This window comes from Fistularia commersonii, chromosome 7 (assembly GCF_037954325.1).
Source record: "Fistularia commersonii isolate RoL2024-O1a breed Wild chromosome 7, RoL_Fcom_v1.0, whole genome shotgun sequence".
Taxonomy (NCBI): domain Eukaryota; kingdom Metazoa; phylum Chordata; class Actinopteri; order Syngnathiformes; family Fistulariidae; genus Fistularia; species Fistularia commersonii.
In genome coordinates, this window is record NC_141290.1 from 4,436,520 (window position 1) to 4,460,232 (window position 23,713).

At 44.7% G+C, this 23,713-nt stretch overlaps 1 protein-coding gene across 3 annotated transcripts in view; it reads right to left on the minus strand.

Annotated features, from left to right (window-relative positions):
* Positions 1-14,292: 14,292 nt before the first annotated feature.
* Positions 14,293-23,713, minus strand: part of LOC147232416 (alpha-1,3-mannosyl-glycoprotein 4-beta-N-acetylglucosaminyltransferase C-like) — an 84,108-nt gene continuing 74,687 nt past the window's right edge. The window contains exons 6-9 of one of the 3 annotated variants that reach the window (XR_015106355.1): positions 22,899-23,048; positions 21,553-21,700; positions 20,168-21,416; positions 14,293-15,326 (exon numbers count right to left, since the gene is read on the minus strand). Coding sequence is in view for 1 of the 3 variants with exons in the window: in XM_086149246.1 (XP_086005372.1) it covers positions 20,260-21,416; positions 21,553-21,700; positions 22,899-23,027 (1,434 nt within the window). In the remaining 2 variants the exon portion in view is untranslated. Of the gene's footprint in view, positions 21,417-21,552; positions 21,701-22,898; positions 23,049-23,713 lie in introns of all 3 variants that reach the window. The other 2 variants (XR_015106354.1, XM_086149246.1) reach the window with 2 other exon arrangements.

The window sequence follows — 23,713 nt, forward strand, 5'->3', positions numbered from 1 at the left end:
TTCCAGGAGAGATGACATGTTTCCATCCCCGCCAACGCCTGCCCCTTTTTTTCCCCACTCGCATGCAAGATAGTGTGGTGGAGCTCGACGCGTCAATATCAGATTGAAGCTGAAGGCCATATTGGAACCTGTCTCTCACCCCCCCCCGCCCTCCCCTCCCCCACCACCAGCTTTATTAAAAAACATCTTGCTGACTGGAAGGATGTCAGGGCTTCTGTCGGAATAGTCGGCGTGAAAAAGCGTAATTGAAAAAAAGAAATAAAACGCAGCGTTACCGAGATGAAGAGTTGTTCCGCTGCGGCTCCAGAGGCGGGATCGACCGTGAGGCGGGGGGGGGGGGGGGGGGGGGGGGGGGGGGGGGGGGGGGGGGGGCAGCATTCGCCCCAGACTGGATCCAGAAGGGCAGTCTAGGCACCGGACTTCTCTGGGGGGAGAAAAAAAAAATCATAGTTCATAGATTCATCAATAATTCAACCGCTGGGGTATCGACTCCTCCAGATGCAAAGATGTCGGCTTACTTACTTGCCCGCCCTGAGCTAAGCGCCAGATGTCCTTCTCCTGGCGAGGAGGTCAAAGTGCAACCTGAAAGGAGATGGCGCCGCCAGGATGTTAGCAGTTTCTAAATGAATCAATAAATAACACCCTCACTGAGTCACTCAGCTTTCACACTAGGCAGCTAAAAACACACACATTGGAGACATCCCAGGCCTGATCCGGGCGCCGCGCACTGGGATGACTTAAGATAAGTCGTTTACGCCCGTTTGCCTCCTCCCAGTGGGGATCCGGGCCCAGGAAGAAAAGGGCAGAACTTCTTTTCCAGGAAGCCCACATTGTGATGGTCGACACCAATGATTTTTATAATTTCATACATCCTCTGGCACACTGTCGGGGAGCGAGTCTATGAGCTGAGGTGACCCGAGGACGAGCATTTTCATGCTGAGCCACAACCTCAGGCTCAAAACATCGGCGTGCCAGTAAATTGTGTGAGCTTTGGCCCCCGCCCCATCTGAGACGAATTGTACATCACGGGTCTTAAAGCTTAACACTGGATGTGTCAAAGTCAGAAGTGTCTGGGACGACAGCGGCGGTGGCGGCTGAGAAGCTTCGCGTAGGCAGCGCTATCGATCGCGCCTGAGGCCCCGGGAGAGTTTCCTCCGTGAAAGAGGAGAAGATAAAGACGGGAGGCTTTCCCCGACCGGCTATCTGCTTCAGGGATGGACGGGCTGCCACATCCGGTCAAAGGTCAGACGTTTCTTTGTCTTGAAACGCTCGCTCCGCTTTAAAACAGGGTTTAATGGAATCCTCGGGCGTCCTAGAATCATTGCGTTCAAACTCATAGCGGCGGCACTTCCACGCCTACATCTGAAGAGTCAAAATCAATGTTCTCATCTCCGACAAAGCCCCGGCCCTAAAACCCCTTGACAGACGAAGGCTTGGTTAAGACCCTCGCTGGCGGGCCGCCATCCCGGCCTCCACAGTACATGTCAATGATTTAATGCAGCGGCTCGGTCCACCTCCAGCCAGGACACTTTAGGGGGCCATTGGGGTCTGAGCCCATAGGCCGCTGCTGATCCCTTACATACACGAGATCTCTACAAAAAAATAAAGTGTTTACGAATGACCGCTTCTGTGCTTCGACAAAAAGCGTCTGGGTTTGTGCTTGAGGATTAGATCACTGCAGACCTGGAGATGTGACTTATCTAGGGAAGTGTCTTCACTAAAAATACCGTAATGTTTTCACGAGCCTCTATTGGAGTTCATTTTAATTTGGCTCATATCTTAGCATTTCACTGTAACTTCTCAGCTAGGCTCCCCAAAACTGCTTTTCGAGGCCCTAAAATTGCTGCATGGAGTCTTGCAACGGCTGCCTTGGGTCTGCAGCAACTAATATATTTGATCCCTGGCAGCGGCGCTTGTTTTTGGATGCCTCCGGTATTCGTTTAATCATCCTTTGCTGGTGTTGCAGCTTCATACGCGAGTTCTTTTTATGCCCAGGTGGAGAAAAACATGACTGACACAGTATTCTCTGGTGGACTCTTGGGTCTATTACACACTTTGATGTGATACTTGACTGGATTAAATCTTGAATACTAAGCGGCTAAATCAAAGTTATGAAAGTTCACTGATGTTAAAAGGTTTTTTGGACGCGATTATTACTTCAGAGGTTTGTAATACAGGTTTGTATTTGGGCCCAGAGCGCTAAATAGTGTAACAGCCCCCAGAAACTGAAGATCTCTTGTTCTTTTCGAGAATTAGTCACGTTAAATTGCCCGAAATATGAAGGAAACAAAACAAAAGTAACACCAAGTGAAAATATGCATTTTCATAACACATATCCAACTGATTAGTTTCACCTAAATATGTTCATTTTAGAAGGTGCATATGAGCAGTATAAGACCGACCAACCAGAATGTCTTTGACTGCCACATGAGGAAGACATTTTAATTTCAGCTTTATATGTGTTGCGTTCTTTTACTTGCCTTAATTTAGGCCCAAATTACCACCACTTGAGGTTTTTAAATTGGACTAATGAAGTACAGGATCATATTGTTCTCCCCAGTTGTGGTTGGATACTCCGTCTGCAGCTTCTGGAAAAACAAAGCACACACATATATCAATGCATGTCAGAAGCATATCCTGATGAGATAAATAATGAGTAGCATTGGAATACATTGTGAGCAAACACAATTAATTGAAAAAACAAGTAAAATCCTACAGCAGTCAATGGGAAGGGTTTTGAAACCCACCTATTTCTTGCACTCTGTGAGTTTAAGGTAGCCAGATGCTAATCAGAGGCTACCATATGAATCCTACCCAGCTAATTAGACTAGCCGTGGCTAATAGATTGCTGGGCAATGCTGGCACAAGGCAACTAACAGCCAGCATACCCAAGCAAAGAGTAATAATTTCAGTTTGCACTGGCTAAACACTGGTACAGTTTATTCAATAAAATCAAGACAAGCAAAAAAAGAAAAGAAATTTCAACAGCAGCGATGTTTAGCATTAGCTAATATGTGGCTGCGGAATGCTACAAACGATGAATACTCTATTACAATCTTCACAGAAACTGATCCGTCACAAATGACGACTGGTTGCTCGAAATTTTAGTCTTATATCTTATAATTATATACATGTGGTTGGTACACAATTCCCGGTCAAATTTTAGCAATATTATATTCTGACATCGCAACCGAATAAAAGCAGCTTTAGCTTCCGGCATCCGGGTCACACGTCATAGCACTGGTGTACGGTTTTTCAAATAACACCGAACACTTGAACTAAACAAATATCTTTGTAACATATTTATAGATCTCCGTTTTTATCTGAAAACAGTTAAGTCACTATATGTATAAAAATACTCCTTTGCTTTGCAGAAACTATGGGAGGACGTCAATACGAGGGATTTATTCTCGGCTAACCTTGGGGTTAGTATTGCTGACGTTGTACGCTAGCTTAATATATTCGACGAACAGAATTACAAAAAACACTCGAGTTTTACCCAGTAATTCCCACCATTATCAACTATATGGTCATTTAATGTCCGAAAAAATAACGTGGACTCGATAATTACAATTTCACGCTGAATTCAGACCTACCTTTTGAAGAGCCGAACCGCCGTATTTGTGCGTCTTCTTCCTTTTTTTTTTTTTTTAACAAAACATGAACCATCACCGGATGTCAGTCCGCAACCTTTTGTTTTTATTTATTTATTTATTTATTTATTTATTTATTTATTTTTTAATCGAACATAAATAGTATAAACAGATATACATATGTACAAACAAACACGGCAAGGTGGACTAGAATGTCAAAGAATCAACTGGGGATGAGGATGCAAAGGACATTCGTACTGTATGTTATCACTCATCTGAACGAGTTAACAGTATTAAAGGTTTGTGAGAAATGTTTAATGCTAGAAATTAAAATAAATAAGAAAAAAAAAGAAAATAGATAAATATTTTCATTTATTTTGTATGAACAAATAGATAAACAAATAAATCAATTGATTAAAAAAAGCATACATAAATTGCAAGGGGAATATAATATGTATTTAACTTTGTGGTTCACCAGGAATCTCAGACATCAAACTGTATTTTTTTTGGTTTTAGGATTTTTTTCACAAGTTTTAAGGATTCTTTAAATAATTCGAAAACGTTCAAAAATAATGTTAAATTGGGGGAACACTTATGCATTCTGTTTTTGTGTATGAAGAACTTGGCAAGGCCTAGAATAACATTGACACAGAGTTCATCTCTTTTGTTGCTTAAAAGTAAAACAAATGTTATATCATCTCTTGAGAAAGAAACTGGTGACGATGGAAATTTGTCTTTAATCCATATTTGAGTTTTAGCCCAAAAGCCCTGTACTTTTTCGCATGGGAAAAATATATGGTCAGTGGTTTCAATGTTGTCTTCACAAAATGTACAAATATTATCTTCAATATTAAAGTGTATCCTCAATAATTCCTTAGATGGGTAGATGTCATTCATAATTTTGAAGTGGGTCTCTTTTCCCTTGGGGGGGTATTGGTAGAGTCAGATACATAGTTCGCAGCGTGGCAATCGATTTCTAACCAAATTTATTTAAAATGTTATTTTTGTTTTGATGTCCAGGGAACATTTTCTGTAAAACATTCTCTAATAAAGGAGTTGCTGCATTTTCTGTCCAGAATTGAGATTTCCTGGAGTGATAGTAGGGGGGACTGTGCTTGTATGGTTTGATGACTCATTATGTTTTTGGTCAGGAATACAAATTGTCGAGGTAGTGCGTTACATAACTTTATCAACTCTAATATGGGAGGGTCAAAGCTGTGTTTGGTGCAGAATTGTTCATAATTTAAAAGACTGCCATTGTCATCCATCAAGTCAATTATTGACCATATACTTTTCTCAAACCATTCCTGGTAAATTGGAGACTTGTTGCGATGCAGCACATATCTATTGTTCCATATTATTGTACCATGTGGTGAGAAATTGTGTATGGCATCATTTTCCAGTACAATAATATTTGTTTATGGAACTCTGAAAAAATGACAGGAATCTTGTTGATATCAAAGTCAGAGATAAGCAGAAGACTTAGGCCACAGACTTTGTTGAATCAATAGTTAGTAATACAATACCAAAAAGACTGATGATGCTTGATCCAGGATTTCAACCAGTTCACCTTCAATGTCCTGTTGAGGCAGTCCAAATCTATCACTTTCAGCCCTCCTTCACTTGTTTCTTTCACCATATGTGATTTTTTTTTAGATAATGTGGTCTGTTCCTCCAGATAAAGTTAAAATTTAGTCGGTTAATAGATTTTTTGGGTATATACATCTAGATAAACATTTCATTTTGGTCAAATATATCCGGCCTAATGTTGACAAATCCCTTTTGGAGCCATATATTCAATGTAGCTTTCATTGAGTTTAGATTCTATGTTCCTGGACTGATTTAGCTTTTGGTCCTTAGAAAGGAAAACACCCAAGTATTTCATTTCTGATTTAATAGGGATTGCAGATATCTTTCAGTGGTGAGTCATGAAGCGCAAAAAGTTCACATTTCTTTAAGTTCAAAGATAATCCTGAAGCCTTGGAGAATTTTTTAATTTTTTCAACGCTTATCGAGACTTGATGTTCGTTTTTCAAAAATAAAGTTGTGTCGTCTGCCAGCTGACTAATAATTATTTCTGTGCCCAACACATCTAACTTTTGGATATTGTTGCAATTTTTAATATGAAAGGCTAGCATTTCGGTAGCTAGTATAAATAAATAGAAACCTTGGGGGATTCCCACATCAATATGGAAGCTTGGAGTGGTGCCGCTCGGTAGGGTGACCCTGCTATTAATATTCTCATAGAGCCCACGGATCACATTCCTATATTTTAATCCAAATCCAAAATGCTCGAGGGTCACTAAGATAAATGGATGCTCGACCGAGTCAAAGGCTTTATAAAAGTCCAAGAATAATATGAAGCCATTATCTTCTATGAGGTCTATGTATTCAATGATGTCCATGACAAGCCTTATATTATTGTGGACTGACCTTCCTTTCAGAAAGCCCGATTGTGTCTCTGCAATAATGTCTGAGATTCACGATTAGAGACGGGAAACTAGGATGTAGGTAAACAATTTATTGTCCGAATTTCTGAGAGTGACGGGTCTTCTGTTTTCAATAAGATGAGGGTCTTTACCGGGCTTGGGGATGGAAATGATAACCCCGTGTCTCATTGTCGTCAGAAGAGACCAAGTTTCAAAGATTTCCAAGAAAACCTGATAGAGAAGTTCCCTTATATCCTCCCAGAAGTGTCTGTAGGAGTCTCCTGTGAGACCATCTGAACCCGGAGCTTTGTTGGGAGATAGTCGACCAGCTGCTGTGTCAAGTTCAGCAAAAGTCAGATGCTTATCACAGGTTTGCTTGTAGTTGTTAATTTTTGGGACATGTTGAGCAATATCTGTTTGAAAGGAGTCACAATCACTTTTTGAGAATTTATAACTGTATAGGTGGCTATAGAATTTAAAGATTTCAGAGGATATTATAGCCTCATCTGTAGTTTCCTTGTTAATTAAAAGAGAACTGAATTTATTTTTCTCTTGTCTTCGTCTTTCCAAGCTACGAAAATATGCAGTTTTTCTCTGCTACTTCGATCCATTTTGCTCTGGATTTAACAAATGCACGATGGGCTCAATGAATAAATATGTTATCCAGACTCGATTGTAATTCAATTATTTTTTTGTTTGTCACCCTCATCCAAGCTAGGTTTGTTACAATAAGTATGAAGTTGCGCCATAATGTCCAATTCTCTTTTGTCAAGATCTTTTTCAAGTTTTACGCTAAAGGAAATAGTGTTGTCGAATTTTATATTTCAGGAACTGCCATTGTTTGACCGGAGATGCAAGTTCCTCGGATGACTTCATCGCTTTAATTAAGGATCTAATTTTTTGACAATACTCATCGTTCTTTAGCAAGTTAGATTTGAATTCCCAGTATTTGTTTGATGAATTCCTTCTTCATTTGGATGCAATACCTAGATAAATAACACAATGGTCTGTCAGTGGAGCTGCCAGTATGCTAGAGCTCGCTTTATAGCTCAGCAGATGGTTCGATATTAACCAGTAATCAATTCTGGATTTCAGGATATAATTGGGGTTGAACCAAGTGTATTGGAGGGCTGCTGGATTAATACGTCTCCAAGCATCAGTCAAATTCAGCTTGTGACAGAAGTCATAAAATATTGGATTAGGATAGCTTGAAGGGTATTTAAGGTATCCAGGAATTCATCCTAGACCAGATTGAAATTATTTTATTGTCAGTTGGATGAGAACATTGAAGATCTTCCAAGTGTGCAGTTATTTGTTCTAGTAGACTCTTGTTTTCTTTTATGTTATTGTAGCCATATACATTGATCAAAATGAATTTCAAATAGTCAATTCTTGTGATAAGGATCAACCGATGGCCGTGCTCGTCTGCCAGGTGTGAAATAACCTGCCCTTGGAAGTTCTTCAGCAAAATTGCAACCCCTGCTGATCTTGAGGTGCCATGACTAAAGTACGCTTTGTCTCCCCATTGTTGAGTCCAGAAAACAATATCTTCTTTCTTCGAATGGGTTTCTTGCATGAAAAAAAAATTAAATTTTTTTCCCTTTACAGAACAAAAAAAGGCATTTTCTTTTTGTTAAATCCATCAGTCCCCTTGCATTAACGGACAAAAAAGATATATCACTTTTAAACTGAAACGTATAACAAAAAACTAATCCAAACAATAAGGGCTGACCAGAATACAGTGAATTGAAAAAAGTATGAAGAACTTCTCTTCTCAGAACCCTGTGTATGAAATAGTTGAAAGAAGTGTTGTATTAGCAGAAGCATCATGGAGCAACTCTCTGCCCATTAATAAAAGCGTCGGGACCTCGGAACATAGTTTTATGACCTTCTTTCCTCGCTTGTTTCACCTTCGGCCAGACAGCTTTCCTGGCTTCTCTGCCGTCCTTGGTGAGGTCTTCAGCAAAGCCGATGTTGAGGTGCTTTCAGACGGCGTGATGTTTAGATGCTCGCCACAGTTCAGTTCTGTAGACGCTACTCGTGAACTTCAAGACAATCTGTCAAGGGCGATTGGCAATGTTTTGTCCGATCTGATGTACAGAGCCTCGGACAAAGTCCATCTTGTTTGTCTATTTTGGAACAATTTGTTGAACGATGTTAGAGACGAGCTCACGGATGTTTTCGCCCTTTTCCTCCTTAAGACCATTCATTTTTAAATTTTGTCTTCTTTCTGAGTTCTTAGTCTGCCATATTTGTGCTTAGCAAAGCTAGCTTGGCATTACCCAACATGCATTATGCTACACACCTGTGTTGCCAACCCCGTTGGTCTTTGCACGACAGTGACACCCAGTAGTGGAAAATATTGGACTACATATTTGATAAGGGGTGTTGATTTGTAATGGGTTGTGAACAAGGAAGAAAATAAAATAAAATAAAATAAAATAAAAAAATATTTATCAATTATTAAAATTATTTCAGCCCTTTTTTCCAACCCTTGGCGCTGACAGTTATGAGGGTCCAATTTAATCCTTCAGTCCAAGTAGTACATTTCATTATGATCTCAACATTAATACAAGTGAGTTGTATTTATTAAATTTTTTTTATTTGCTTACTTTTTTCCGAGGATTCATACTGGGCCTTCGGCAGATGCCCATCAACGTAATGACTCCTGTGACCCTGAAAGAGTTCAGGCTTAGCACGCCTCCCACATCCACAGGACAAATTACACCCGGCGTGAATTAATTCAACTCCATTAAAAACTTTCATCGACATCTGCCGCCGCGGCAAAGCCCAGGCTTTGCTTGTCTTGGCTCCCATCCAGCCGGACGCCTTTTCAATTTAACTCCAATTTGGATTTGGTGGGTGCCGGCTGACAGTTTTAAAACGTCTCAATGGGACGCCAACGGGCGCCGCCGCTCGCGCCGTGGAAGAAAAGCCGCTCTCTCGTGCGGACGGGGGGGATGGGGGGGTGGATGCTGATTGCTTTAACAGAAAAAAGAGGAATATATAAATATATAAATAAAGCTAGTCTGATCAAGATAATAGCTTGTGAGGGAATGAGATAAGCTCCCGTTGTGAGGAGTCTGATGTTGCATCAAAATCCACGGCAGCGAGAAGGGGGAGGCGTTCACCGTCACGGGTGGGACCGCTGGGCGATGATCACGAGTTACCCGAGGGCCCGGAGTTTCCTTGTTTCGAAATAATAGCCAATGAGATCGAACGCAAAAACCCGACCCAAGTTTCCTCCGCAGCCAAACAAACAGATTAATGAGTGTAGGTGGGGGGTGATCGACCCCTCTGTTGCCATGGCGAACCGTGGACACCCCTCCCTGTTGTCGGCGTTCCTGCCGGTGTCCGGTTGGTCATATTCATGTTGGGGTTCATGTTGATGCTTGTTTTTTGTGTGATTTTGGGGTGCAAGGAATTCTGTTTGGTTTTTTTTAACCTGGAATCGGGCGGGAACAGTAGTTGTATTGCAGGCTTAAACTGAGTTTTTCCATCAATTAGGTGTTTTTCTTGACTAATATGCTACAACATCTACGCACGTGTTTGTTTCCTGAGCCGCAGTGGCTAATCTGGGCCTGTTAAATGCTAATTCCCGGCGATTTTCAGACGTCCAGCATCCTCCGCTAACCGACCGGTTAGCCTGTTTGGTCGACAGGAAGGCGGAGGTCTGGAAAAAAAACACACATTCTGCTCCGTCCCCTGCCAGGTTTTATTAAGGTGACTGTAAACATCAGCGTGTCAGTAGTTTTTCTGCTTCTTCCAGGGGGAAGTAAACATCCCCCGTGACGGCAACGAAGGGGGGGGTCGTTTTGACAAATCAGGTGCGGCGTCTGACTCACGGCCCTCGCGGGGGGGGGGGACAGACGGCGGCGTTCCGCACCTGAGCCGCGCAGAGGGGCAGATGGATGCCCTGACATTACAAACAGGATGATGAGCGGCGGTAATTGTTTTGGGGTGGGGGTTGGAGGTGGAGGTGAGGGTGAAGGCCTTCAGCTGGCTGATTGTGTCTCCTCGCCTGGTTGCGATAATTAAAATGACTGCCTCCTTGTCGTAAAGGCGGCGGCGGGGCTGTTATTGCTCGCCCTTCAGCTGAAAGCGCCATGTTGGCCGGTGGCTTTTATTTTGGGCGGGCTGCAAAAAATCCACTGTCCATCCTGGGCCCTTTTTTTCCCCCGTTTTTTAAAAAAATTGTGAAGTGAAGCGCCTGGGGATAGGAGCTATCTGAGCGGTGCACGCAAGAAAGAGAGACTGACATTAATCTTTAATTAAGGCCATTACAATATCAGGCGGCGTGCCCAGGAGTGGGAGCGTTGCAGGGGGGGGATATAAACAACGGGCAGCGGCGACCAGAGGGACAGGAAACATATTACATCTGGCGGGCGAGCTCATTTCGTCTCATAAAAGTCAACGCCAAGAACGCCCGCTTCGCTCTTTGGCGGCGCACGGACGCAGAAATAGATCAGGTGGGGTGGGTGGGGGGCTTTGTCCTCTCATTGCCTTCGACTCGAGGATACATCTGGGCGGAAAATGTAAAAAAATAAAACAAAAAAACATCTGTAATCTGTTTCCTAAGATGGGAAAAAATAAACAAGACAAAAGCAAATGATTGGATGATCTGAGAAGCCCCGCCCCCTGCATCCCGCATGCCTCCATGATGGAACAGGAAGTGGCCGATGACCTCCGGCCAATCAGCATCGACCACCTGATAGAAAGAAAACATCGGTATTTGGAGGAATGCCACCTCGGCAAAGCAACGGCGACCATCCGAAGGAGAAGTGTAATCACAAGCGTCCGAGCTACGCGTTGACGTTGTGAAAATCACACTTCCTGTTGGCACGGCAACCACTTCCCGTAATAGCTGTTTGCGTGGAAGCCCCCCCCCCCCCATTTTTTTATCTCCCATCCTGGGTAATTGGACAGCGATCTCGCCTTGAAAGAGTCGAACGGCGGCGACGGCGGCGTGAGCTGGAGGCTCTTTGTTGTGACAGCTGCTGACGCATGTGTGATGCACCGCCAAAATAAAAGACCCACAAACACAAAGCCCCCCCTTCCCCGAGACGCGCACATCCTGTTTCAATCTGGAAGAAGATTTGCCCGAGGAGAAGAAGAATATGAGACGGGGGCTGAGGTAAACGTTGTGATTGCACCCCTGCAAAGTTGAAATGACCCCCATCTATCGGCTGCAGCGCTGCTCAAATTGGGATGTACCAAGTCCCCTGGTGGGGGTGTAGACGTCGGGGGTCACGTTATACTTGAAGGGAAGGTCATCGCGGTTCGGCTCTTCTAAAATTCATGGTTTCCGGTTGGGACGGGGACGAAATATGGCACGGGAGAGTGGTTAGGGTTTCGGGAAGGGGGGGATTCCAATCGCGACAAGTCACTTGACACAAAAGGGCTCCTCTATTTGGCGTGTCCGGGCCACGCCATATTTTCCAATTCTGGGGTGATCACCCCCGCCCCGCTCAGTACTTGGTACATCTCTGTTACTGCAATTCAGCTCCTGGCTGATACTTCTATTATTTTCTAAAAATACATTTTTAAAGTATATTTATATTTATATATATATAAATTGAATGTATATTTATATGTATTAGATATTATATAAACATGCATTACATATAGTATCATATTCACATATTTTCTATTATATACCTGCAATTTGCAATTTTTACACCACTTATTTTTATTATTATTCAATACCACAGCAAACTCCTTCTGCGTGAAAACTACTTTGCAAATAAAGCATATTCTAATAATAATAATAAGAATAATAATAATGTTATTAATAATGATATAAAGAATAACAATTGGTTGCAGTGCAGTTTGTAACCACTTTGTAATCGGTTTATAACATTTTACAGCATTCATAATAGTTTATAACCCACTTTTGCAGTTTACAACTAGTTTAAATTCACTTAACCAATCAATACCCAGTTTATGACTGGTTTACGACCAGTTTTTAGCAAGTTTAATTCAATTTTATGACAATTTTTAAACCATTTAAAACAATTTTATAACCTGAAGTGCTGGTTATTTGTGAGGTAGGAAACCATTTTCTTTTTTTGTTTATTGTTGCACACACACACACACACACACACCCACACACACACACATATTCGCATGGTCACGTGTGCTCGTGCATACACACACAAGTACTGAAGTCAGCGTTTTTCAAACCCAGCCCAACCCAGCATTTTCTGGGAGAAAGATTTTTTTTCCCATTTCTTTTCTTTTCTTTCCATCTGAGCGTTCCATACCTGGCAAAAAGAAAGACTAAGAAAAAAAGGGAGGAAAAAAGACGAGTGGATCCATCAGCTGCCACCAAAGCAGACCAGATGGATAAAAAGCCAGGAGGGAGAAATCTGTGTGTTTTACTTTGGCGGCATGAGTCCATTTCCTGCACTGATGGCAGCCATGTGCTTTTTGTTTATCTCAGTGTCTGTCGAGGAAGGACGCCTGTCGCTGTCGTCACGGCAACGGTCCCGGACCCGAGTCCCATCTGAGCCTGCCTGGGGCGCCTTGCTCTCTGAGTGGCGTATAAGATTTTGGTGCTCGAGTCCGAAGACGATTCGTCGAGTCTGAGTCGTCAAGGTGGAACGCAAGTCTGAGAAAACTTCTCGAGTCTCAAACTAGAGTTTGAGTCATCAGGGTTACATCTGGGTCAAGTTCCTGTGTCTCAATTCCCGGTGCTTGAGCTTCAGGGGGGTCATGAGTCGCTCAGCAAGTCCAAGTCCAGTCTGGTTCACCAAAGTGCAGCCATCCTGGCAGTTTAATTTGGACACCTCAGAGTTCCATCTAACTGGTGGGCCTGAACCTCATTCTGGCCTTCAGTGTTCGAGTTGCCAAAGAAGTCCAAGTCTAGTCTGGTCCACTGAAGAAGAACTGTCCAGGTTGAGTCAGACTTGAGTCCTATGGCCCAATTCAGACTTGTTTCGTTTGATTGGCGGGCCTGAACTTGCTCTGGGCTTCTGCGTTCAGGTCACACAACAAGTCCAAGTCTGGTCTGGTCAACCAAAGAAGAGCTGTCCAGGTTGAGTCAGACTCGAGTCAGAGTCACAATAGTATAATTTGGACTCATTCTCCTGTGATTCAATTTGTTGCCATTGGAGTTCCATCTGACCGGCGGGCCCACACTTCCTCTGCAGTCCTCAGTGTTCGAGTGACAAAACAAGTCCGAATTTGGACTTGTACGACATAGAAGAACTGTCTAGGTTGAGTCAGACTCCAGTTCTACGGTCCGACATGAAATGGTTCCATGTGATTGGTGGGCCTGAACTTCATCTGCAGCCTTCAGCATTTGAGATGCCAAACAAGTCCAAGTCTAGTCTGGTCCCCCAAAGAAGAGCTGTCCAAGTTGAGTCCCACTGGAGTCCTAGAGGTAGAATTTGGTCCTACTGAAGTTAAGTCTCATTGACGGTGCCTCGACTTCTGTTCCAGTCACCAAACAAGTCCAAGTCTAGACTTGTCCATCAAAGAACACTTGTCCAGGCTCAAGTCAGACTCAAGTCCCATGGTCCTATTTGGACTTGTTGGAGTTCCATGTGATTGGCGGATCTGCACTTCATCCGGCCCCCACTGTGATCGAGTCCAAGTCACTTCACGAGTCACCATAGAGGTCCACGAACCGGGGCTCATTTCAATTGCAGTCATCAGCGCACTTGACATGCGTTAGCTTTCCGAGTCTCGATTAAGCAGGTGCAAAAGTTTCCCTTGGATTTCCATCTCAAAAAACGCCTCAAGGTTGCGGGAGGCTCTTTCCCCGGCATCCTGCATCTGCCCTCATCCATCATGGCGGTCCAGCCTGCTGCTATCATCACAGATAAATATCAGTAATCATAGTGGCCACATTCTTGTTCTTGTTCTTTTTTTTCCAGGAGCCATTCCCGAGACGCCACCGATGATGGCGGCGAAGGACGGGGGCGGCACACAGCACAGACGAATGGCACCCGTAAATTGCGTCTGATTGCAGGCTATTATTGATATCCAGAATGCAATTTAGTCCCCCCCCAACAGGGAGGCTTCAAACAGCAACAGTAATTCAAAAAAAAAAGAGCGCCATTTTTGTAGTTTCTTTTAGTTTTGTGTTCACGTCGACGTTTTTTTGCTCCCTCCGGGAGTTCTTAAAAGCAATAAATTCATACCGGGCGCCGCCGACACATATTCGATGCTGTCGGTCTAGGCGGTCGATACACAACACACTCGCGGGGGGAGAATGGTTGCCCACTCACTCGTTTTAATCTATTTTAAATACAATATATGCAGTACAACGTTTGAAATGAGACAAGTAAAAAAATATAATATATATATATATATGTATATATATATATGTCATCTTACAGTACAGTACCATTAATCCAACCATGGAAAGTGAAGCGGACACAGGAACGACATCTCAGTTTACACACACACACACACACACACACACACACATACGCGCGTGCGCACACACACACACTCTCGCACACAGCTCCAGAAGCTTGACAATAATTTATAGATCCAAACGTTGAAGAGGGTTGGGGTATAGTGGGGTGGGGTGGGGGGGGGGTCTATTTCTTTTTCTTTTCTTTTTTAAATCCACCGGAGAAAGAGAAAAAGAAACGCTCGCGTTCATGCACTTTGAAAACAAAAAAATAAAACATGCTCCGCCGGGACTCAGTGTAGGACTCGGCTGCGGTCCCGTTGCGGGATTAAGGTTTTTTTTTTTTTTTTTGAGCAGTTGCTTTCATGAATCTTAAGCTCGTCCATCAAGCCACGTGTTCCCACTCGGCTGGGAGTTTGTTTAGATCGAGCGGAGTCGCGAGTCGCTTCTGCCGGAATCCGAGTCCTCGCCCGCCTGGTTTGAGGCCGCGTCCGAGTTCCTAATTCTGGGGGTGAAGGTTGGGTCTCCGGTCCAGAGTCAGCGGAGATCATCCCTGAGATGCGACTCGAGACGAGTCCCTCTAATCTCGGACCGAGTTCACGTCACACGGAGCGTCGGGAGTCTGAGTCGAGGCTCCGGTCTCGACACCGCCGTGGTCCGAGTCTGAATCGGCAATGGCGGCGGCGACTTGAATCCCCAGTCCTTCCTGTCACCTGTCACTCAAGAGGAAGCCAAGTGGAGTCCGAGTCACCATGTCGGAGCTGCCAAGGTCCGCTGTTTTCAGTCCAGAACATGCGAGCACCCGTCCGAGTCGTGTCTCCAGTTCCACTCGGTCACTACCTCCAAGCCACGTGGGCCTCAGTTACCGTGGATACATGTCACTCGTCGTCATGGCGTGTCACAGCGATCGTTGCCAGAGGGAAACATAGCCAAACTGGACTGCAGATGAAAATGGGAGAAGACAGAACTGAAGAGGAGATCATTGGTAGAAACTCTGGATGGAGCCTTGTCAGACACAAATCCAGAACAGGAAGCATCTCTGTGACTGTAATAACTTACTAAGGTCTTATTGAGGCGGGGGCAACACAACAAGCAAGCAACAATCTCAAGGGTCTTAATTGGACGCTCAGAGTTTGGGGCCTGTCAGTTGTAGAAGAGCCTACAGTCGCAGTTTAAGGCATTAGTTACTGTTTAAATAACGCGAATAACAACAAGCTAACATGCTACCAGTAAGGAGCTAGTTAATGTGTGGTCACTGCAATCCGACCGTTGTTGGATGTTAGTCAGCGGATTTGAAAAGACAAGGAACAGAAGTGAACTATGTCGCCGGAAATTGATAATAAACATGGGAGAAATTGTCCGGATGCAAAGTTCAACTGGAATAAGCCCCGCCCACCACATTGGCCCTCTTCTAGCTCTGATCTTAGCACTGTTAGCTTCTTGCACGGGCACTGTAACACAACAGGTGCTGCTCTGTCTGAGCTGCAGGGTTTGTAAACAAGTTTTAGGATGGGAACGGAACCTGGCCATGGTACCGTCGGCATCCTAGGTTATTTGAACCCACCATGTCAGGGGGGGATTGGCTTCCTCCTGGCAAGAAATGAAAAAGAGCTGGTTCCATCTCTGACCTTTATCACTGTTAGCGTCTATTACTATAAGCACGGTAACATGACCGGTGGCGATCTGTCCGAGCTGCGGGTTTTTTTTTTAACAAGTTCTAGGATAATGAAGGAACCTGCTCATGGCTCCGCCACCATCCTAGGTTATTGGAACCCTTGGGATGAGAAAGGGATTAGCTCCTCCTGGCTGTGAGGCGCCACCCTTAACCCTGGCTTTTGCACTGTTAGCTAACTGTAACTCAACTGGCGGTTCTCTGTCCAAGCTGCATTTTTTTTTTGAACAAGTTTGGGATGGCAAAGGAACCTGCCCGTGGTTCCGTCGCCGTCCTAGTTATTTAGCCTCCTCTCAGCAACAAAGCGTAATGGAACAAATCAGGAAGCTCTGACCGAGGCACAGATAACCGCATTTATTGGGCTGAGGAAACCGTTCAAGATAAAAAACTCTCTACCTTAGCGTAGCATTCCATGGAAATCATAATGGAGATTTCATGCAAACCATTATTCGCTGAGATGTCATTAGTTAAAAATTCAGCGCTTTTGTGTCGAGCGCAGCTGATCGGGTTTCCGCTGCTGATCGCAAAAGACCTCTTGTTGCGGTGACACCATGCGTTCGCCGCTCATGTCTCGCTGAATTGGCAACCCACGTGCGCATCATAAAGGAAGCCGCACACGTGGCGCCGTGTCAGCGGCACGTCCAAACATCATCCATTCAGCCCCCCCTCCTTGCGACCCGCCCACCCAAACCTGCCAACCCCGCACCTCCGGAGAGCTGATCTGCACGAGCTTTGGAATAATTTACGGGAATGAATAGCGACGCTCAGAAAGGAAATGCTGAGATAAGGAGGAGCAACAAAAAGAAAAACAAAAAAAAAAACAAAAAGCCAGATTGTGCGGTGGCTCGCATCTCGGTTTTTATTTCACAGGGTGGGCACGACGGCTGGGTCGGGATTTGTAAAGGGGGGGTTCAGGAAGGTAACAGGAAAAAGGTCACAAGTGGCCTTCGGAAAACGCCAACGAAACACCAGCGGCATCTGTAATGTCGTCCACCCTGCTTCGGTTCACCATCTCAACATTTGCCTCTTTATTCCGCTGGGCCGGGAAGCATACATAAGTCGCGCCAATGACGTAGCACATGTGGCTAATGCAAAACACATTCCCATTGGAGCGCACTGGTGTTTTGGGGGATGTTTTCACTTCGGTCCCCCGGACGGCACTCGCAGGACGGAATCAAACTATCCCCCTGTGTTTCGCGCCGCTCTCTTCGATTCGCCCGATAACCCGAGGGATCTGGACACTTCCAACTGGACCGAATGGGCGGGGGATGTGCGGTGGGGATGAGGGGGTCATCACAGAAAAGGGTGTTGAGAGAGTGGTGTTGCGAAAGACACGGGTGGGTGGAACAGGCGGAGGGGGAAGAAGGAATTGAGATCCTATAGCTCCGGGGGAGATGTTGTTTTGCTGGTGTTGAGAGTGTCGAGGCAAACAGAGCAATTTACTCCGGGAAAATTGTGCTGCGGCAGGAGAGAGAGGGAGAAAGAAAGCGAGGGAGGGAGGGATAGCGAGAGGAAGATGGTGCATTCTTCAGCGCCCAATCTAATCTCTGCTCCTGGAGAAGACGGCTGAAAACAAATGTCGTCCTCCTTGTCGACGCACGACCCCGCTGGGGGTGGAGGGTCGGGGGGGCTTTTCTCGCGGCATTAGCATCTGGCGGGAAAAAAAACAAACAAACGAAACGAGGCGGAGGGGACGGTAGCTTAGCCGTTAGCTCAGCCGCCATTCAATTCTCATTTGGAGTCGTGTCTCATTAGCACGTGAGATAAGCTAATCCGTCTTTCCCGGCGGCGGCCGGGGTTAGGGGGGTAGGGTGGGGGAACTGAAGTCTTCAATTGCATCGGGGAGGTCTTCTTTAGCTATAGGGGTCTGTAGCGTATCTCTGCGACTCGCGGTGCGACCTGGCTGAAGCAGATGAAGAAAAAGAAGAAGAGGATTCGAGGCTAAAATAACTAACATGCCCTCTGGTACTTTAATGCTTCTCAAGGAGGAACATAATTAAGGGACAAATGGGGACAAGGTGGAGGTGGAGTGGGGGTCTTTATCAGTCATGAAGAATAGCCGCGGTAGGCGTTTTACTTTCGAGGGGAGAGAAAGCGATGGGGTCTCCGGCCCCCCCTTTGCCGACGGCTGTTCCTCCAACCATTCAGACGGACAGAGTCCAACAGGAGCCCGATAGCGAGCGCTCAGGAGGTTCTTTTGAAGACTTCTTATCGGCTGGCGGCGGCGGCGCTTCTTCAATTCTGTCATTGAACCCACGGCGAGGTTAGCAAAAGGACGGGAATGGGTTGGAAGGAGGGGGGAGGTGGAGGGGGACGTGTTCAAAGAGAGACGAGTTATTCCGCCATCCTCGATCTAACGTGGTTTTGGTGTCACCCGGAGCCTTATGTTGGACGTCGTGACCCCACTGTCACATTGCTCCGCCTTCGGGAACCAAAAAGTGGCTGAAAGGTTCTGGTGGTTTTCCTGTTCTGCGCACTGTTTTCTCACAAGGATGCTAGCGCAGCTAATTTGGGGGTCAACGTTTCCTTGATGGGTGTCTCGAGGCCGTGGAGGCCTCCCAAGGGAAAAGGCATTACCGCTTTATTAGCTGTGTTTGTTGGACATTATGGATCGGAGTGGTTCCATCGGATATTGGGTTTCTGTTTCCGAAAAGTAAAACTCAGTTCTGTAAAGACGTCGGTATGAAGCTGCTGAACCTGCAATACTGCGGTGGACCTTCAGAATCACAGGAAGTTGGGTCACCTTCGGGTTCTGTGTACAGAATCCACGACTTCTTCTAGGTTTGACCTAGAAAGAGAAAAAGGTGGGACTTCCCGTTTACATTCGATGACACGACTCATAGTCTACCCAACTTTGGGAGACTGTTGGTCCTGAATTGTCCTTCTTTCCCTGGTTTACGGATTCTTCGACTGCGATGCAACACCTGAGTTCCCCGGTCGGAAAAGCATTTGTCCAATGGGAACGGTAGGACTGCACGACGAGCCACGATGAGCCAATCACAGCCACAGGGGAACGGCTGAAGTGAAGTGGACCAGGGGTTAAGCAGTCCGAGACAGGGTCGCTTTGGGACCTGGACATAATCTTGGTCTGATCTAAAGGTCAGGGATTAAAAGTCGATGAAGGAGTCGTGTGAAGATGACAATAACGAGTTAATCTTTGAATTTGATAGATTTGTTATTGTCAACAGAAGCTGCTAGCGAGTATTTGCTGCTTGTTTCTCGCAAAACCTCTATTCCTTTGGCCCTCCTCCCTTCAGGGGTCGCCACAGCCAATCACCGGCCTCCATCTGCATCCTCTTCTCTCACATCAACTAACTTCCTATCATCTTTCCCTTTCTGGTTCTCCTCTAGACCTCCTTCGTAACAGTTTCAACTTTAACCTTCTCCCCAGATCTCCACCAACCCTCCACTGTCAATGTCCAAACCATCTCAGTCTGACTTTATCTCCAGATCGTCCACCATGTTCCATCTCTCTGATGGCCATCTTCGTGATCCCATTCATCCTTCTCACGCCTCCGATCTTCTCCTCAGTGTCTCTAATCCACCTCCTTTATCTCCACCTGCTGTAGCCTCACCCTTCCACCTGAGTCCCTTCCTGTTCAAACAAGTACTCTTTCTTGACATGTAGCTTACCTTTCTTCTGCAGGTGGAGGAGCAGCACCTCTCTAGATTCTCCCAGCACCTGCTCCCGCTACAGACCACGATGTTATCTACAAATAATCAAAGTCCGAGGAGATCCCTGTCCGGTCTCGTCAGTCAGCCAGAAGTGCAGTTATTTGGGAGTTCCCTCAAAGAGTACTTGTTAGTAGAGTTGACTTGGATTTGGTCTTTGGTGAGACTTTCTATTCGGGCGAGGAAGGGGGTGACGGAGTGGAGCTGTCGCTCAGCTCGAGGTCACGGGCGCCGGCACGGGGCTACAACGGAAGAACACAAAAAGCACTCGCTGACGGGGCACGGGACATTCCAAGCATCAGTGCGCTGAGGTCGGGTGAAGCAGCCCCCGGGGAGATGCTGCATTGAGGCTTTTACGACCTGGCGGTATCAAAAACAAACTAAAGATTGATTCGGCAATCAATAAATACACAGAAAAACAAATAGATAAACAGACCTGGAAAGACATACACGAGTCAGTGACTGTAGCAGTAAGAAAACGGTCTCTCGCCTCTGCGATTCTACTAAGAGCCCCTCGGAGCTCGGCCCTCATTGGCTGGGGGGGGAAGTCGTCCATAAACTTATACTCCTGATGATGAGCCACTCCTTCTGATTGGCTGTCACCACGATGCGAATGCACTCAATGTCAAATGCGATCTTGTGGTCGACGTCCTGCACCTCGACATTGCCGTTCTTAAACTCCCCCAAGGTGATGTAAGAGGAGCACTGCTTGCCCTTCTTGGTCCCCACCGGCTTCTCGCCGACCTCCAGCGCCCCGTGGTGGAGGATGTCGTTCTGCCGGTCGTCGGTGCCGGTGGCGATCCTGATTTTGCTGATCCGGCTGGGCTTGTTGAAGACGATGACGAAGAAGTCGCCGGTGGACGGCGGCTTCCCCCAGAAGTACTCGTCCACGGCGCTGTAGGCCTTGGCGGCGTCGTAGTTCTCGAAGACGTTGATGTTGGTGTAGAGGCTGGCCGGTGGGTTGTCCGGGATGTCCAGCGAGTCCTCCTCGAAGTCGTCGTCCTTCAGCTTGTTCTCGGCGCCCTTGTAGGACGAGTAGTAGCCCATGTGCTGGAAGAGCGAGGGCTTGAAGCGGATCACGTCCTTCTGGGCCAGCAGGCCCCGGAAGTGGATGAGGAGCCAGTCGCAGGGCATCTCCTGGTAGAACATGAGCAGGAAGTGGGCCAGGCGGGGCAGGTCCCTGGAGTGGTACAGCTTCCCGATGTAGCCTAGCTTGGAGAACTCCAGCATCACCCAGTAGGAACCCTCCCGGGAGGTGACCACCTTCTTCAGCGCCGTCAGGAAGTTCCTGGAGCAGCGCACGTCGTCCTCCAGCATCATGTAGAAGTGGGACAGGTTGGTGCAGAAGTTGAGCAGGAAGGCGTAGTCCACGTTCTGCTTGGAGCGGAAGCGGACCCTGTCCTCCGGGTCGTTGTAGTTCCGCTTCAGGCCGTCCAGCGAGGGGTAGTACTCCTCGGGAGCTTGGATCACCAGCAGGCGTCCGGCGATGATGTGGTGCGAGAACTTCCTGGTGATCTCCTGGACCAGGTTCTCGCACCAGGCCAGATCGAAGTCGGCCAGGTGGACCACCACCACGATCTCCTTCAGCTCCTCGTAGCTGGACTGATCGAAGATGGACTTGATGGTCTCCAGCAGGTAGTTCCCTCGTTTTCTCTTGACGGACGACAGTCCGATGGTGAGGAACTCTGTGAACGGAGAGAAGATCAAGATCATGAAGGTCGGAGGTGGCTCTAGCTTTCCTCTCCCCCAGAACTTTTTGGGAGTCCCTGACGGCAACACGAAGACAATGTACTGCGTTCCACTTTCTGCATCAGCACTCACTCTTGCGGTTGAGCGGCGTCCCGGCCAGGTAGCGGTACGTGACGTTGATGGTCCCAGAGAAGTTGCTGAGGTCTCTGAAGGTGTGCACGTAGCGCTCAGAGCTGGGGGGATGGGCCGACGAGTCCCTCAGCTGACGCTTGTCCTCCTCCTGGGGGGAACGCGAACGCAACACGGTTACATCAAACACATCCCGGCCAGGTACTGCACTGCTATTACACTCTTCTGAAAATTAATAAATACATGTAACATAAAAATCAAGGACTTGAAAGTTTTCTGAATATTTTCTGCACTTTTCAGGATAATGTTTCAGAAAAAAATGGGACAAAAAAAAAAGGTGTGTTTTTGGTTTTCTCACACGGATGATAATGATGGAATTAATATAACAATATTGATGTAATATAATATGCATATATAATATATATATTATATAATAATATAATAATATTAATATAATGATATCATTGTTATGTTTTTCTTGTTTTCTTTTTTCTTTTCTTTTCTTTTCTTTTTTTTTCTTGTAACTGGCACAACAATTACCTTCGGGATAAATAAAGTTGCTCTTACTCTTATTCTTATTCTTAATAATAATATGATAATAAATAAACAGGAAATGCAAAGCCAGACTGGATTAATGCATATTTAAGTAATCTATATAATCATTAGATAATAATAAATATATATAAAATTTATATATAAAATACATATAAATATTATATATTATATAATAATATAATAATATTAATATAATAATATTATTGTTATGTTCTTCTTATTTTCCTTTTTCTTTTCTTATTTTTTTCTTGTGACTCTGGCACAATTACCTTTGGGATAAATAAAGTTGTTCTGATTCTTATTCTTATTCTTAATAATAATATGATAATAAATTAACAGGAAATGCAAAGCCAGACTGGATTCATCAATATTAAATCAATATGTAAAAAAAATACAAAAAAATGAAATTAAACAAAAAAAAAATGAAATGACAGAATTAATTGACATACTTTACCAAATGAATACTTATAAAAAGAAATCAACATGTGTAGTATTATCCTCAGAATATATGATATAATAATTACAAAGAAAATCATTGAACAAGTAGCAAAAAATGCAACACCAGATTGGAGTCATCCATGAATAAATAACATAAAATAAACATTTTTTTAAAAAATTACTAAAATAAATAAATAATTACAAATAAATAAATAAAAGCGTAAAAATTGAATAAATAAATACATAAAAGAAAAAAAAACAATAATAAATAAATAAATAAATAAATAAATGAAGTATTCTTCCGGATCTGACTTTTTTTGTTCTTTTTTTTCCCCCTTCCCTCATCCCGGGCTCACCAGCGCATAGCCGTCCTCCATGTAGAGGTTGAGGAAGAGGAGGAAGGCGATGAGGAAGCCCAGCAGAGGGATGGCGGAGCGCTTCCTCAGACACCTCATCTTGTCCAGAGACTTCCACAGCAGCCTCATCCTGCAGCGCGTCGCCGGGCTCTGGACAGGAGCGACACTTTTACACACCATTCATCTGTAAGTGTGTGTGTGTGTTTCTGCAGCCAATCACACGACACCAGGACGCTGGGGGGACTGAAGGCGCTGCGGGGTATTGATCTGCAGGTCATTGATTAGCGATGGGAATCTGTATGAAAAGGCATCCTGGAGGGAGATCCGGGCCATCATGTCCTCTTTTTAATCCCCACGGATTAAACTGTGAAGGTTTTTTGATTTTTTTTCTAATAATTCTAATAAATATTCAAATAATCAATATCATATGATTTGTAGTCAACAATTTTCCAGACTCGAAAACAGCATTTTCAGTAATTTTAAAATACTTTCCATTCTAATGTCAAGACAACTATTATTAGCATTTAGCATTAGCATTTTTGATAAATTATATTTACTTTAATATTATAATTCGGATTAAATGCTATATATTTGTCATCATTTTCTTTGAACATGTATTATTTACTTTTTATTTACAAATTTATGTTGCCGAAATTAGCTTTGGGACAATCTTTTTAGTATTTTTGCTAATTTCAAGACAATTATTATATAATCATTATATTTAATACTATATCAATAATACTTTATAGTAACTCATTTGGATTTTATTCTATTTAATCTTTAGGATTTTCTATGCATATGTATCATTTATTTAT